At 35.4% G+C, this 12286-nt stretch overlaps 1 protein-coding gene across 2 annotated transcripts in view; it reads right to left on the reverse strand.

Annotated features, from left to right (window-relative positions):
* Nucleotides 1-12286, reverse strand: part of LOC145241983 (protocadherin beta-16-like) — a 408640-nt gene that overhangs the window by 160387 nt on the left and 235967 nt on the right. The window contains exon 3 of one of the 2 annotated variants that reach the window (XM_080104855.1): nt 217-2683. In XM_080104855.1, coding sequence (XP_079960981.1) covers nt 217-2613 — 2397 coding nt within the window. In that variant the 5' untranslated portion in view covers nt 2614-2683. Of the gene's footprint in view, nt 1-216; nt 2721-12286 lie in introns of those variants that run through there. The other variant, XM_080104856.1, reaches the window with a different exon arrangement.

Raw genomic sequence — 12286 nt, forward strand, 5'->3', positions numbered from 1 at the left:
GATCTTTTGTCTCTTTTATTCATTTTGAACAAAAAAAAAATCATAATTTGAATCTTTTGTCTCTTTTATTCATTTTGAACAAAAAAAAAATCATAATTTGAATCTTTTGTCTCTTTTATTCATTTTGAACAAAAAAAAAAATCATAATTTGAATCTTTTGTCTCTTTTATTCATTTTGAACAAAAAAAAAACATGCAGAGAATAGAGCAGACTTACCTCATGCATAACTTCTGTTCCTGCTAGGATTTTCATTCCCAGTGTTGAGCTTTTTTGGCCAGTAGCCTTGGCATGAAATTCCTGATGGGCGATTCTCAGCTTGTCCGGATGGCCCGACACAGCAACAGGCATGTTACTGCAGGAGGTTTGCAAGTCAGAAGGTCGTGCTAAGTGTCTCTGTTCAACTACACACAACCCACCGCCAGATATGTTTCCTCGGTCAAGCCGCCGGCTATGCTGCTTCTCTGCATTGCACCGGATTATGCATATAGAAATGGCAGCTGTGACTGGAACCGACACTGTCACAGCCACGGAGACAAGAACGATCAGGAGATAGAGATGGATCTTCTCATCAGATTCTATATGCACGGCATTGAGCATCTCGGACGACTTGTTGCTGACCGTGAGCAGCAGGTAAATTGTTGTGTTTTCGGAATAAACCGGAATACCACTATCCTTGACTGTGAAGTCCAGCTCATAGGAGCCTGCGTCCTGTGGAGAGACCACCCGTGTGAATGACAAGAGGCCAGTGTAAGGGTTTATGTTGAATAACTGGTTATCGTTCCCCCCAGTTATTTCATATTTGAGAAAAGCGTTCTCCCGGCTGTCACTGTCAGAGGCCTTTAGCACCGTGATGTTGCTGGTGTGACGGGGATAATAAACAAAGTCCATTGTAAAAGGGTTGACGCTAGGGTAAGTGAAGTACGGAGAATTATCATTCTCATCCCGGACTTCAACGACGACATTGGCAGTGTTATTGAGCGAAGGGTTCCCGCCATCCTTAACCAGCACCTGAAATTTGTATGTATGCTTAAACTCATGGTCTAAAGACATAACCGTTGTTATCAATCCATTATCTGAAATCTGGAAAGGTATAAAATTGATGTTATTGGTCAGTAACGTATATGTTAGCTGACCGCCCAATCCTAAGTCTGGGTCTGTAGCATTTATATAGCCGATAGGAGATTTAGATTTCTGGTTTTCGGAGATTGAAAATTTGAACGTGTCCTTGGAAAACTGCGGACGAACATCATTGATATCTGTAACCTGGATGGAAAATTTGCTTTTGCTGTGTAAGGGCGGGAACCCTTTGTCCTGGCAACTGATGGTGACGTCGTAATGATCCTCTTGCTCTCTATCTACAGGGCTGTTAATAGTTACTTTATATTCCTTGAGCCCCAAATTTTGCAGCTGAAACTTGCTATGGTGGAGCTCACATGCGACCTCACCATTTTGACCAACATCGTGGTCAATAACCATTACATATGCGATGAAGCTGCCCACTTCAATGTCCTCAGAGATCATGGCGGTGGCTCGAACAAAGTTGACATCAATGATTGGAGGGTTATTTTGCTGGTTGATCAAATTGACCAGCACCATTGCGATCGAGGTCAGGGGTGGGTTGCCTGCATCTGTGGCCTCGATGAATAGCTTATAAGTTAAATCTTGCCGTGATGTGAATTTCTTGTTTAAGAAAATCTCCCCGGTAATCTCGTTGAGTTCAAAGTGACTCTTGACGATGTCTGAAGTCTTGGAACTGAAACGGTAAGTGACCTTTCCATTTTTGCCCGAATCCAAATCTCTTGTAGAGAGAATGGCCACTGGTCGGCTTCTCTGGTGATTGTTCTTGACCGAAACATTGTAAACTCTCTGGGAGAAGAGAGGCGAGTTGTCGTTGACGTCGGTTACCGAAATGTGAACGTCAAGAATGCTTTGTTTCGGTGGCGAGCCACCATCTTTAGCGATGACTTGAATCATATAAGAGTCTTTTGTCTCCCGGTCTAATTTTTCTTCTAAACATATTGAAAGCTCTGATGTTCCATCAACTCTCTGTGAAACAGAGAGCACGAATGGTTCATCGATATTCCGTATTTGATACTTGATCTGCGAATTGTGCATCCCAACATCCTTGTCGATGGCATTTGGGATGGAGATTTTTGTTCCTTTTCCATCTCTCTCGGAGAACTTGATCTCAACCTTCTGTTTCGGAAACTCTGGCTGGTGATCATTGATGTCTTTGATAACGATCTTAATTTTCAGAACTTTCACAAACGACTCACCTCGTCGAACGGCTACCTTCATGGTCTGAAAACACTCTGTGTTATGCCGACAAAGTGTCTCAGCGTCCAGCTTCTGTGTCGTGTAAATCTTTCCGGTCTTTTTCGAAACACTGAACAGTTCAGGACTTCCTGTCACGCCTTTATGCAGTTGACTGAATGTGATGAGTCGGTTCTGCAATGATGAACCATGATCCAGAAGGTGTGTGTCTGCTGCAATGTCCCCAACCAGTGAGCTGGGACTCCTCTCCTCCTGTACATGATAGGTTAGGTCCACACACAAGCATCTATGTAAGACTGACAGTAACACACACAGTAGCACACATAGCCGTAGTAACATTCTCCTGTCACAGCAACAGACACGTGGACAGTCTGACTTGTTCCAACATGTCAAGTAAAGAAATCACAACCTGAAAATAAAAAGAAATAAAGCAGTTGTGATACTTCAATCAACTTTTTACATTTAGCAAAATACACTTAAATATGATATTTTCAATTATGCAGATTTTGTATTTATTATTATAGAACCAATTCTCTATTGATTATTATATTGTACCCAATATATAGTAGTGATTTCAAAAGTAAAACAAAAAAATCTATGACTTGGGTGGCATCAACTAGAATCGAACCCAAAACATTAACTCTCTATCAGTATTCAGAACTTTATCACCTGAAAATAAATAGGAATCAAAACTTGAAAAATTAACACAATTTAACGAGTAAATGTGTGTTTGCAAATGCGTAGAAGAGCACTTTGAGTTGGCTTACCAATTTTTAAATTTTGATACCTTAGCAGCCATTTTACCGCCTGTAAAACGAATCGAATTTGTTCCACAGGTTTGAATTCCCTATATATCAAGTTTCAAGTCTGTATACCAAAATTTGACAGAGTAATTTGGTAGAGACAATTCCGTGCACACATGCACATACACACAGATAAGGTCACTTCATATATATATATATATATATATATATATATATATATATATATATATATATATATATATATGAAGTGACCTTATCTGTGTGTATGTGCATGTGTGCACGGAAAAACAGAATTAATAAACAAAAATTATATATATATATATATATATATATATATATATATATATATATATATATATATATATATATATATAATTTTTGTCTATTAATTCTGTTTTTTGGTCCTTTAAAACTTCCATATAACAGTCTTCACTTCTGGCAGGAACTGGTTGATGTAATTGTATCTGTTGTATGTCTGTGTACTTTACTATAATGAAATATGCTTAAAGGAAAAAATGCTGCCGAAATATATATATATATATATATATATATATATATATATATAGGGTGGAGAAGAAATACTATGTGTTTTTGAAATTTTGCATCACCGAAAATAAACATTACATGAAAGATATATTCCAAACTTGATTCAATAAAATGACAAACATTGTTAAATAAACTGACAAAAAAATTATTTCATTTTTCCATAAAATCTTTTAATGATTTTTTAGAAACACCTGTTATTTCTTATTTCTGCCTCAACGTTTAAGAACAAAAACGATAAAAATTATATAAGCGATCAAAACTAAAAATATAATATTTAAGCAATAGAGATAAAATAAAATATAATATTTAAGCGATAAAGACAAAAAATATAATATTTAAGCGATAAAGATTAAAAATAATATTTAAGCGATTAAGATAAAAATAAAAAATAATATATAAGCAATGAAAATAAAAATAAAAAAAATAATATTCAAGCATAAAGATTAAAAATAATATTTAAGCATAAAGATAAAAATAAAATATAATACTTAAGCGATAAAAATAAAAATGTAAAATAAGATTTAAGCAATAAAAATAAAATAAAATATAATATTCAAGCAATAAAAATAAAAATAAAATATAATGTTTAATCAATAAAATTAAAAAAAATAATATTTAAGCAATAAAAATAAAATAAAACATAATATTTAAGCAATAAAGATAAAATACAATATAATTTTTAAACAAGAAAAATAAAATAAAATATAAAATTAAATCAATAAAAATAAAAGAATAATATTTTAGTGTAAAGATAAAAAATATGATACTTAAGCAAAGAAAATAAAAATAAAAAATAGTATTTAAGCAATAAAAATAAAATTAAATGTAATATTTAAGTGATAAAGATAAAAATAAAATAAAATATAAATATTATATTTTATTTTTATCTTTATTGCTTAAATATTACATTTCATTTTATTTTTAATAAAAATTAAATATAATATTTAATCAATAAAAATAAAAGAATAATATTTAAGCAATAAAAATAAAAATAAAATATAATTTTTTTTTAATAACCTCCCTGACAAAATTGCCTCTGAGATAGGTATATATGCTGAGGACAACACACTGGGTTGAAAAAGAACATAATAAATAATGGATGACAGTTCAGAGTTAAATAAAACTTTATTTGATTATTCAATCAATAATGAAAAAAAATCTCTTTATTCCATGGTATTTCGAAGCTTGATGCTTCTCATCAGAAGAGAAGAGTAACCTTATATATGCATGAAACAAACCTAACATAAGAACTTTACATTAAAAATAAAAATATACTATAGGTAAATAGAGGCTAAATAGATAGGAAAAAATAAAGATAAATAGAAAAAAATACTAAAGAAAAAAGATATATAGGGAGAAATATATCAAAAATAAATAAATAAATAATAATAATAATAATAATAATAATAATAATAATAATAATGATAATAATTCTAATTTCGTTTATCAACGTCTCTCTGGAAAGGGACGGATTCATTTCCAAAGGATTTCCCTTAATCCCGGCTCCAAAGCAAGAGCTTCAGTGATCATGAGTTTTCCAAAGGATGTTGGTGATACCTACAATAGCAGAGGTCTGAAGGCCACCTAAAACATCAGAGATTTGTAGTTTTTTCAATTGTCCTTTCAGATGACTTGATACTACTCCTAGTGTACCAACTACGACTGGGATTATTTGTGTTTTAACCGCATGTATACGCCTTATCTCCAAAGCCAATGCAGCATAATTGCTCCACTTCTCGTTCTCCTTCTCTCTCACATTCCTGTTCCAGGGTACTGAAAAGTCTACAATCTGCTAGTTTTTTAGACTTTGTACATGACGACGAAATCCGGACTATTAAGTTCCAATTGCTTGGTCGTTATGACACTTTTATCCCACCATACCTCTACCTTGCCATCCTCACTTGTTCTCACCTCCTCAAACCATTTTCCAGAACACTTCATCCCAACCTTCTTACACACCTCCCAATATATCCTGAGTCCCATGCGATTGTATTTTGGCGGTACTCTCTCTGGGCCAGTCCACTACGCACTGCTGCAAGGTGCGCAATTGACTCTGAGGTCTTACCACAAATCCGGCAGTCTGCAGCAACTTCCTCTCCTAGAACCACTTTTTTTAACAATCGTGTTCCCAATGCCTGCTCTTGTGCTGCACAAACAAAAGCTTCAGTACTCTTAGCCAGATACCCAGCTCTAAGCCATTGCCATGATCTTTCATCAGCCACTTCTGCTATATTTTGGAAGAACCTTCCATGCATTTTCTTCCTAGCCAGTTCCTCTTCCTTTTCTCTATCCATACGTTTCACATAATCAGCCTTGGTCTCAGATACCTCCACTTCATTGGCCATAACCTTTTCTTTTTTTTTTTTACATGGGGGTCACCGCTTATCAAGGCCCAGGATCCACTCGGGGATAAGGGTTATTGTGTGTACACACATCAGTGGGATAGTATCGTAGTATTGGGGATTTGATAAAGTGTCATTACTTAAGGAAGCTGTTCATCAGGAATTTGTTTGTGTTGGACTTGAAGACATCCAAGTTGAATTCGGAGGGGGGGGGGACAGGCAAGCGACAGAGAGTTCCACAGCCGTGCAGTTCTGAGAAAGAAGCTTTGTTCATGGAATCTACGTTTTGGTTTAGGCACAGGTAACGAGTGGGGAAAATTTTCATGAAAGATTGGCGGGGTGGGGGTGACCAGAGAATGGAGCTCAGACGAGTACTTGCCATGGAAATAACGATAAAACAGAGACAGGTTCGCAACGTCTCTTCTGTGGGAGAGAGGTTGCAGGGAAGAGAAATGGTCATCCCCACCAAGCCACTCCTCACTTCTAACCACATACTCCTCAATGACATCTCCTTAGTTCTAACACAATCTTTTACACTTTTCAATCCTCTCCCACCGTCTTTCCTCTTGTGATACAGCCTCGCTACGCTACTTTGAATGTGAAATATACCAAATATTGCTAAAACTTTTCTTGCTTTGATATCCATGGCATGCAAATCCTTGTCATAACATCAGCTTTCATCCTAGTTAACTCCTTACTTTAAGTGGCTTCATGCCTTGTCTCAAGCGATTTCCATCAAAAATTGATGTCCAAACTTTCAAAAAGCACTTCCCTTCTCTTTACCCCTTTTGCATAAAACTAAAAGTAAATATAGCCCTCGTTACCTACCTTAGTACCTTTGTTCTAAACTTGATGATAATACTCATAGTTTATGAGTGAATCCTATGCATAAAACTAGATAAACATATACGCTTACCTGCTGTTTCCGACTGATAGTACAGAAGCCCTAACTCTTTGGTAGCGCTTAGAGCGGCTGCTCCATCAACAGTTGTAAAATATCGGGATATTTGTAGTGCCATGTCGCGCATGGAAAGGGACCCTGCACTCATCCCCGGTGGGCTTTCCTGTGGTTGAGGACGGCTGATGGTCTACTTGTATTGCATGTCTGGTATTCTGCACAACTACTTGTCCAGCACCCCCTCACTCATCCACCCTAACTGAAACTTTTAAATAAAATAAAATGAAATGACAGCTCTAACAAAAGTAACGTTTAAACCAGGACCAAACTCAAAGAAAACCAACCTGCCTCCTCCCTTGAGGCTTGCATTTACTAATATCCGCAGGCTTAGAACTAACTTAGATGATGTTGAGTCATTTCTCCTTGTAAACACTCTGGATATCTTAGCATTAAGTGAAACTAACCTTCACTCCTCCATTCCCTCTAACCACTTTAACATGCCTGGTTATCTCCCACTCTACCGTAAGGACTCGGACAGACATATGCATGGACTTGGAGTCTATGTTCGAAACACCCTCCCCCTAACTAGAGAAATAAAACTAGAATCAGAGGGCCAGGCCTTTATGTGCTTCAGACTAAATATGCAACACAATATTAGCTACTTGTATTTTCTCTACCGCTCTCCCTCAAACCAAGACTGTACCCTAATAAACGAAGTCTCAGACAGCATAGATATAGCACTCTCCCTCGATACTAGCGCACAAATACATGTATTTGGTGACTTCAATGTCCACCACAGTAACTGGCTAGGATTCTCAAATCACACAGACGTAGCTGGTAGCGCAACTCATAGCTTCTCTATATCTCATTCCCTATCTCAGTTGGTTACATTTCTGACACGTTTCCCAGACCAGCACGATCAACATGCCTCACTTCTAGATCTCTTTCTGACAACGGTTCCCAATGACTGTACAACAAATGCCCACAGCCCACTCGGGAATGCTGATCACGCTGTGATAATGGTAGAAATCAGCCTAAATTCTCGCCCTAGAACTGAAGACCCACTTCTCAAAACAACGAGGTATTACAAAAAGGCTGATTGGGAAGCCATCAGGGAGCTCATCAGAGATGCCCCATGGCAAAATATCTTTACTCTTCCAGCAGAACAGTGTGCAAATGAGACAACTGAATGGTTCAAAACTGCTATTGAAGCACATGTTCCCGCACGGAAATACTATAGCAAGCCCCACTCTCCCCAATGGTTTACTTCTGCTTGTGCAGCTGCCATTTGTCAAAGGCAGCATGCGTTCCGCAGATTCAACCGACATAAGTCCAGCTCAAATAAACAGAAGTTTATAGAAGCTAGAAATAATTGTAAGAGAGTGATAGACACAGCTAAGACAGATTACTCTGAAACCACCAGAAAGCGCATCGAAGCACAGAAATTAGGAACCCGGGATTTTTGGAAAATCTACAACAGTGTAGTTAATAATGGACAGTCAATTATTCCCCCACTAACAAACAATCATGAGGTTGCTTGCACGGCAACTGACAAGGCTAATCTGCTTGCCAGTCGGTTTGCCTCAAACTCCACACTGAACTCGGTACACCACTCACTCCCTGATTTTCCTCTGCGAACAGATGCCACACTTGACGATTTGAAAATCACCCCTTCTCAGGTACATGCTATTATAAAAAACCTAGACACCTCAAAAGCATGTGGACCAGATCTCATCCCGGCTGTGCTATTAAAAAAATGCTCTGCCGAGGTTGCTCCAGTTCTGTCCAAACTTTACAATAAATGCCTTAACGAATCTTGTTTTCCCGACTGCTGGAAAACCGCCTCTGTGGTACCAGTCTTCAAGAATTCTGGTGAAAGAACTGACCCACTAAATTATCGCCCCATTAGCCTCCTCCCACTTTTCGCCAAAATATTTGAGTCCTTAGTTAATCAAGCCCTAGTCCAGCACCTAACAGCTGCTAAACTCCTGACTGACAAACAATATGGATTCAGGCAAGCCCGTTCAACAGCAGATATCTTAATTGTAGTTTCTGAACGTATATACCGTTCATTGGATAAAACAGGGGAGGGTAGAGCGGTGGCCCTTGATATATCTAAGGCTTTTGACAGGGTATGGCACGATGGTCTTCTAAGGAAAATTAGATCATATGGAATCACTGGAAGAATTCATAATGTAATTAAATCCTTCTTAAGTAATAGAAAAATCCAAGTTGTCCTCGACGGACATACATCCAAACAATATGACATAAATGTGGGAGTACCTCAGGGGTCTATCCTTGGACCTCTATTATTCCTGATATTCATAAACGACCTCCCTGATAATATTGTTTCGGAGATGGGTATATTTGCCGATGACACCACTCTCTATAACGGATATGAGGGGAAAACAAATGAACACATATCCAAGGAAATGGCAGAAACACTAGAGGACGACCTCCAATCCGTAGTGGAATGGGGACAAAAATGGTTGGTCACATTCAATGCTGCTAAGACTAAGCTTGTTTCCTTCAATAACTACAAGAAACCTTCTCTACCACCAATAGCAATGGCCAAGAACACATTGCCTGAAAGTACTTCTTTTAGACTCCTCGGCCTAACGTTACAAGGAATATGAACTGGAATAGATACATTGAGAGCATTGCCAAGGCTGCTGCAAGGAAGGTTGGCTCCCTCTACCGTGCTAGAAAACTACTTATGCCTGCCAGTATCCTATACCTCTATAAGGCAACCATTCGCCCATGTATGGAGTACTGTTGTCACATCTGGGCTGGTGCATCTGCTGCTTGTCTCTCGCTCCTGGACAGAGTTCAAAAAAGAGTCGCCAACCTGATAGGTCCTGAACTGTCATCTAGGCTTCAACCTCTGTCCCATCGACGAGATGTTGCATCCCTCTGCCTGTTCTACAAATACTTTAATGGTGAATGCTCTGACGAACTGAAAACACTTGTACCTCCCTGACGTAACTACCCCCGACAAACCCGACAAGCTACTAAGTCTCATCCCTTTACAGTAGAGATCCCTAGGTGCAAGAAAGCCTTTTACTCCAATAGTTTCTTCCCCAGAACTGCGGGTCTTTGGAACTCCCTTCCGGGATTCTGCTTTCCCAACTGCAATGATATGTAGAAGTTCAAGTGTAATGTTAACAAACATCTTTCTACTCTTCTCCCTTCATAATGACCCCGCTAATTAATTCCCTAATAGTAGCCCCCTGCTTCAAAGTGGCACTGTGCCTTGTTTGGGGTGAAAATTGAATAAAAAAAAAAATAAAAAAAAATTTTGTATAAATAAAACTTGCTTCTTCTCTTTTCTTATATATAAACTTAAGTCGATGAAGTTTGGAACTTAGATCTAAAATAGCATTGCATCGGACAAATATTTTTTGATTCTGACATTTTATTTTGGTAAACGTTGGTGTATGTTCTTTACATATATACCGTTTTTTTTTTTTTCTTTATTTTAAAATAGAAACGAGATGCATGATAGATAAATATGATAGTAATCTGTAGGTTGAACTAATTTATTGTCACATGACTTGGTGTTTCTATACGACGTCGGATTGTGTCCAAGATTTGTGAGAACTTTTGGTGGAGGCATAAGCCGGAAGGAAAATCTGGCGAAGTTTCTTTTATGTTTTTTTTTTGGGGGGGGTCTCAATTTTTTTAACAAGTGTCTTGCCAGCATCATATATGCCATCTTCATTTTCATGCTGCATTCCTGCTCATCCTCCCTTTTGTATGCACATATGAGAATGCAGTCGGACAGATTTGTCAGGTGTCCGAATGTTGTAATGCATGAACGCTTAAATATTTCATTTTCAGGCTGCAGCCCAAATATGCAATAACCAATGAAAAGATTAAATCAACTCTACTCCCCCCTCTCCCTCCTTTTCTCTCTAATTGAATTTGATTCTTTTTTCTTTTCTTTTTTCTTCCTTTGACTCTCTTTTCTTTTTTTTTTTTTACTCTGAGACATTTTTCATTTCTTTTTTCTATTTTTTCATTATTTTTTCTTTCTCATTTGTTCTGTTATTTTATTCACATCCATCTTTCTTTTATTTCTTCATTCTTTTTCATTTTATACTTCTCATTTCATTCTTTCATTCTCCAGCTGAACTGCCATTTTATTCTTTCATTTTCTGCTATTTTATATTGCTTTTTTTATTCTTCTGTCTATTTATACTGCCTTTTCCCATTTTCTGTCTATTTGTGGCAATGTGCCTTGTTTGGGGTGAAAATGTAATAAAAAAATTTATACTGCGTTTTTATTCTTTTGACTATTTATACTGACTGTTTATTCTTCTGTATATTTGTATGTTTTTTTTTTCATTCTTTCTTTCTGCTGTTTTATTATATTGTTTTTCTTTGTATTCTGTTATTCTTCTCATTATTTATAATGCCTTTTCATTCGTCTGCTATTTTATACTGCTTTTTAAAATTGTTTTGCCTATTTATATTGTCTTTTTTTCATTCTGCCATTCTTCTGATTATTTATATTGCCTTTTCATTCTTCTGCCTATTTATACAGCATTTTTCATTCCTTCATTCTGTTGTTTATACTACCTTTTTTCTGTTTTTGTCTCTTTATACTGCCTTCTTCAATTTTTCTGCCTATGTATACCGTCTTTTTTATTCTTCTTTACATTTATACTGCTTGTACCAATTCTTCTGTCTATTTATACTGTCATTTTTTTCATTATTCAATTTTTCTAGTTAGTTATACTGTTTATTTTCATTTTTCTACCTATTTATACTGTCTTTTTTCATTATTTTAATTTCATTCCTATTTTTATTCGTTCATGTTTCTGTATAAATTTTTTTTAGTTTTTCATTTTTTTTGTTTGGTTATGAGTTTTTATAATTTTTTTTCACTTATAATTTTTTTCACTTATAATTTTTTTTCACTTATAATTTTTTTCACTTATAATTTTTTTCACATATATTTTTTCCACTTATAATTTTTTTTCATTTATAATTTTTTTTCACTTATAATTTTTTTTCACTTATAATTTTTTTTCACTTATAATTTTTTTTCACTTATAATTTTTTTCACTTATAATTTTTTTTCATTTATAATTTTTTTTCATTTATAAGTTTTTTTCATTTATAATTTTTTTTCACTTATAATTTTTTTCACTTATAATTTTTTTTTACTTATAATTTTTTTTCACTTATAATTTCTTTTCACTTATAATTTTTTTTCACTTATAATTTTTTTCACTTATAATTTTTTTTCACTTATAATTTTTTTCACTTATAATTTTTTTTCACTTATAATTTTTTTTCACTTATAATTTTTTTCACTTATAAATTTTTTTCACATATATTTTTTTCACTTATAATTTTTTTTCACTTATAATTTTTTTCACTTATAATTTTTTTTCACTTATAATTTTTTTTTCACTTATAATTTTTTTCACTTATAATTTTTTTTCACATAAATT

The sequence above is a fragment of the Euprymna scolopes genome, chromosome 21, assembly GCF_053919585.1.
Source record: "Euprymna scolopes isolate OS-2025 chromosome 21, ASM5391958v1, whole genome shotgun sequence".
NCBI classification, from domain to species: Eukaryota; Metazoa; Mollusca; class Cephalopoda; order Sepiida; family Sepiolidae; genus Euprymna; species Euprymna scolopes.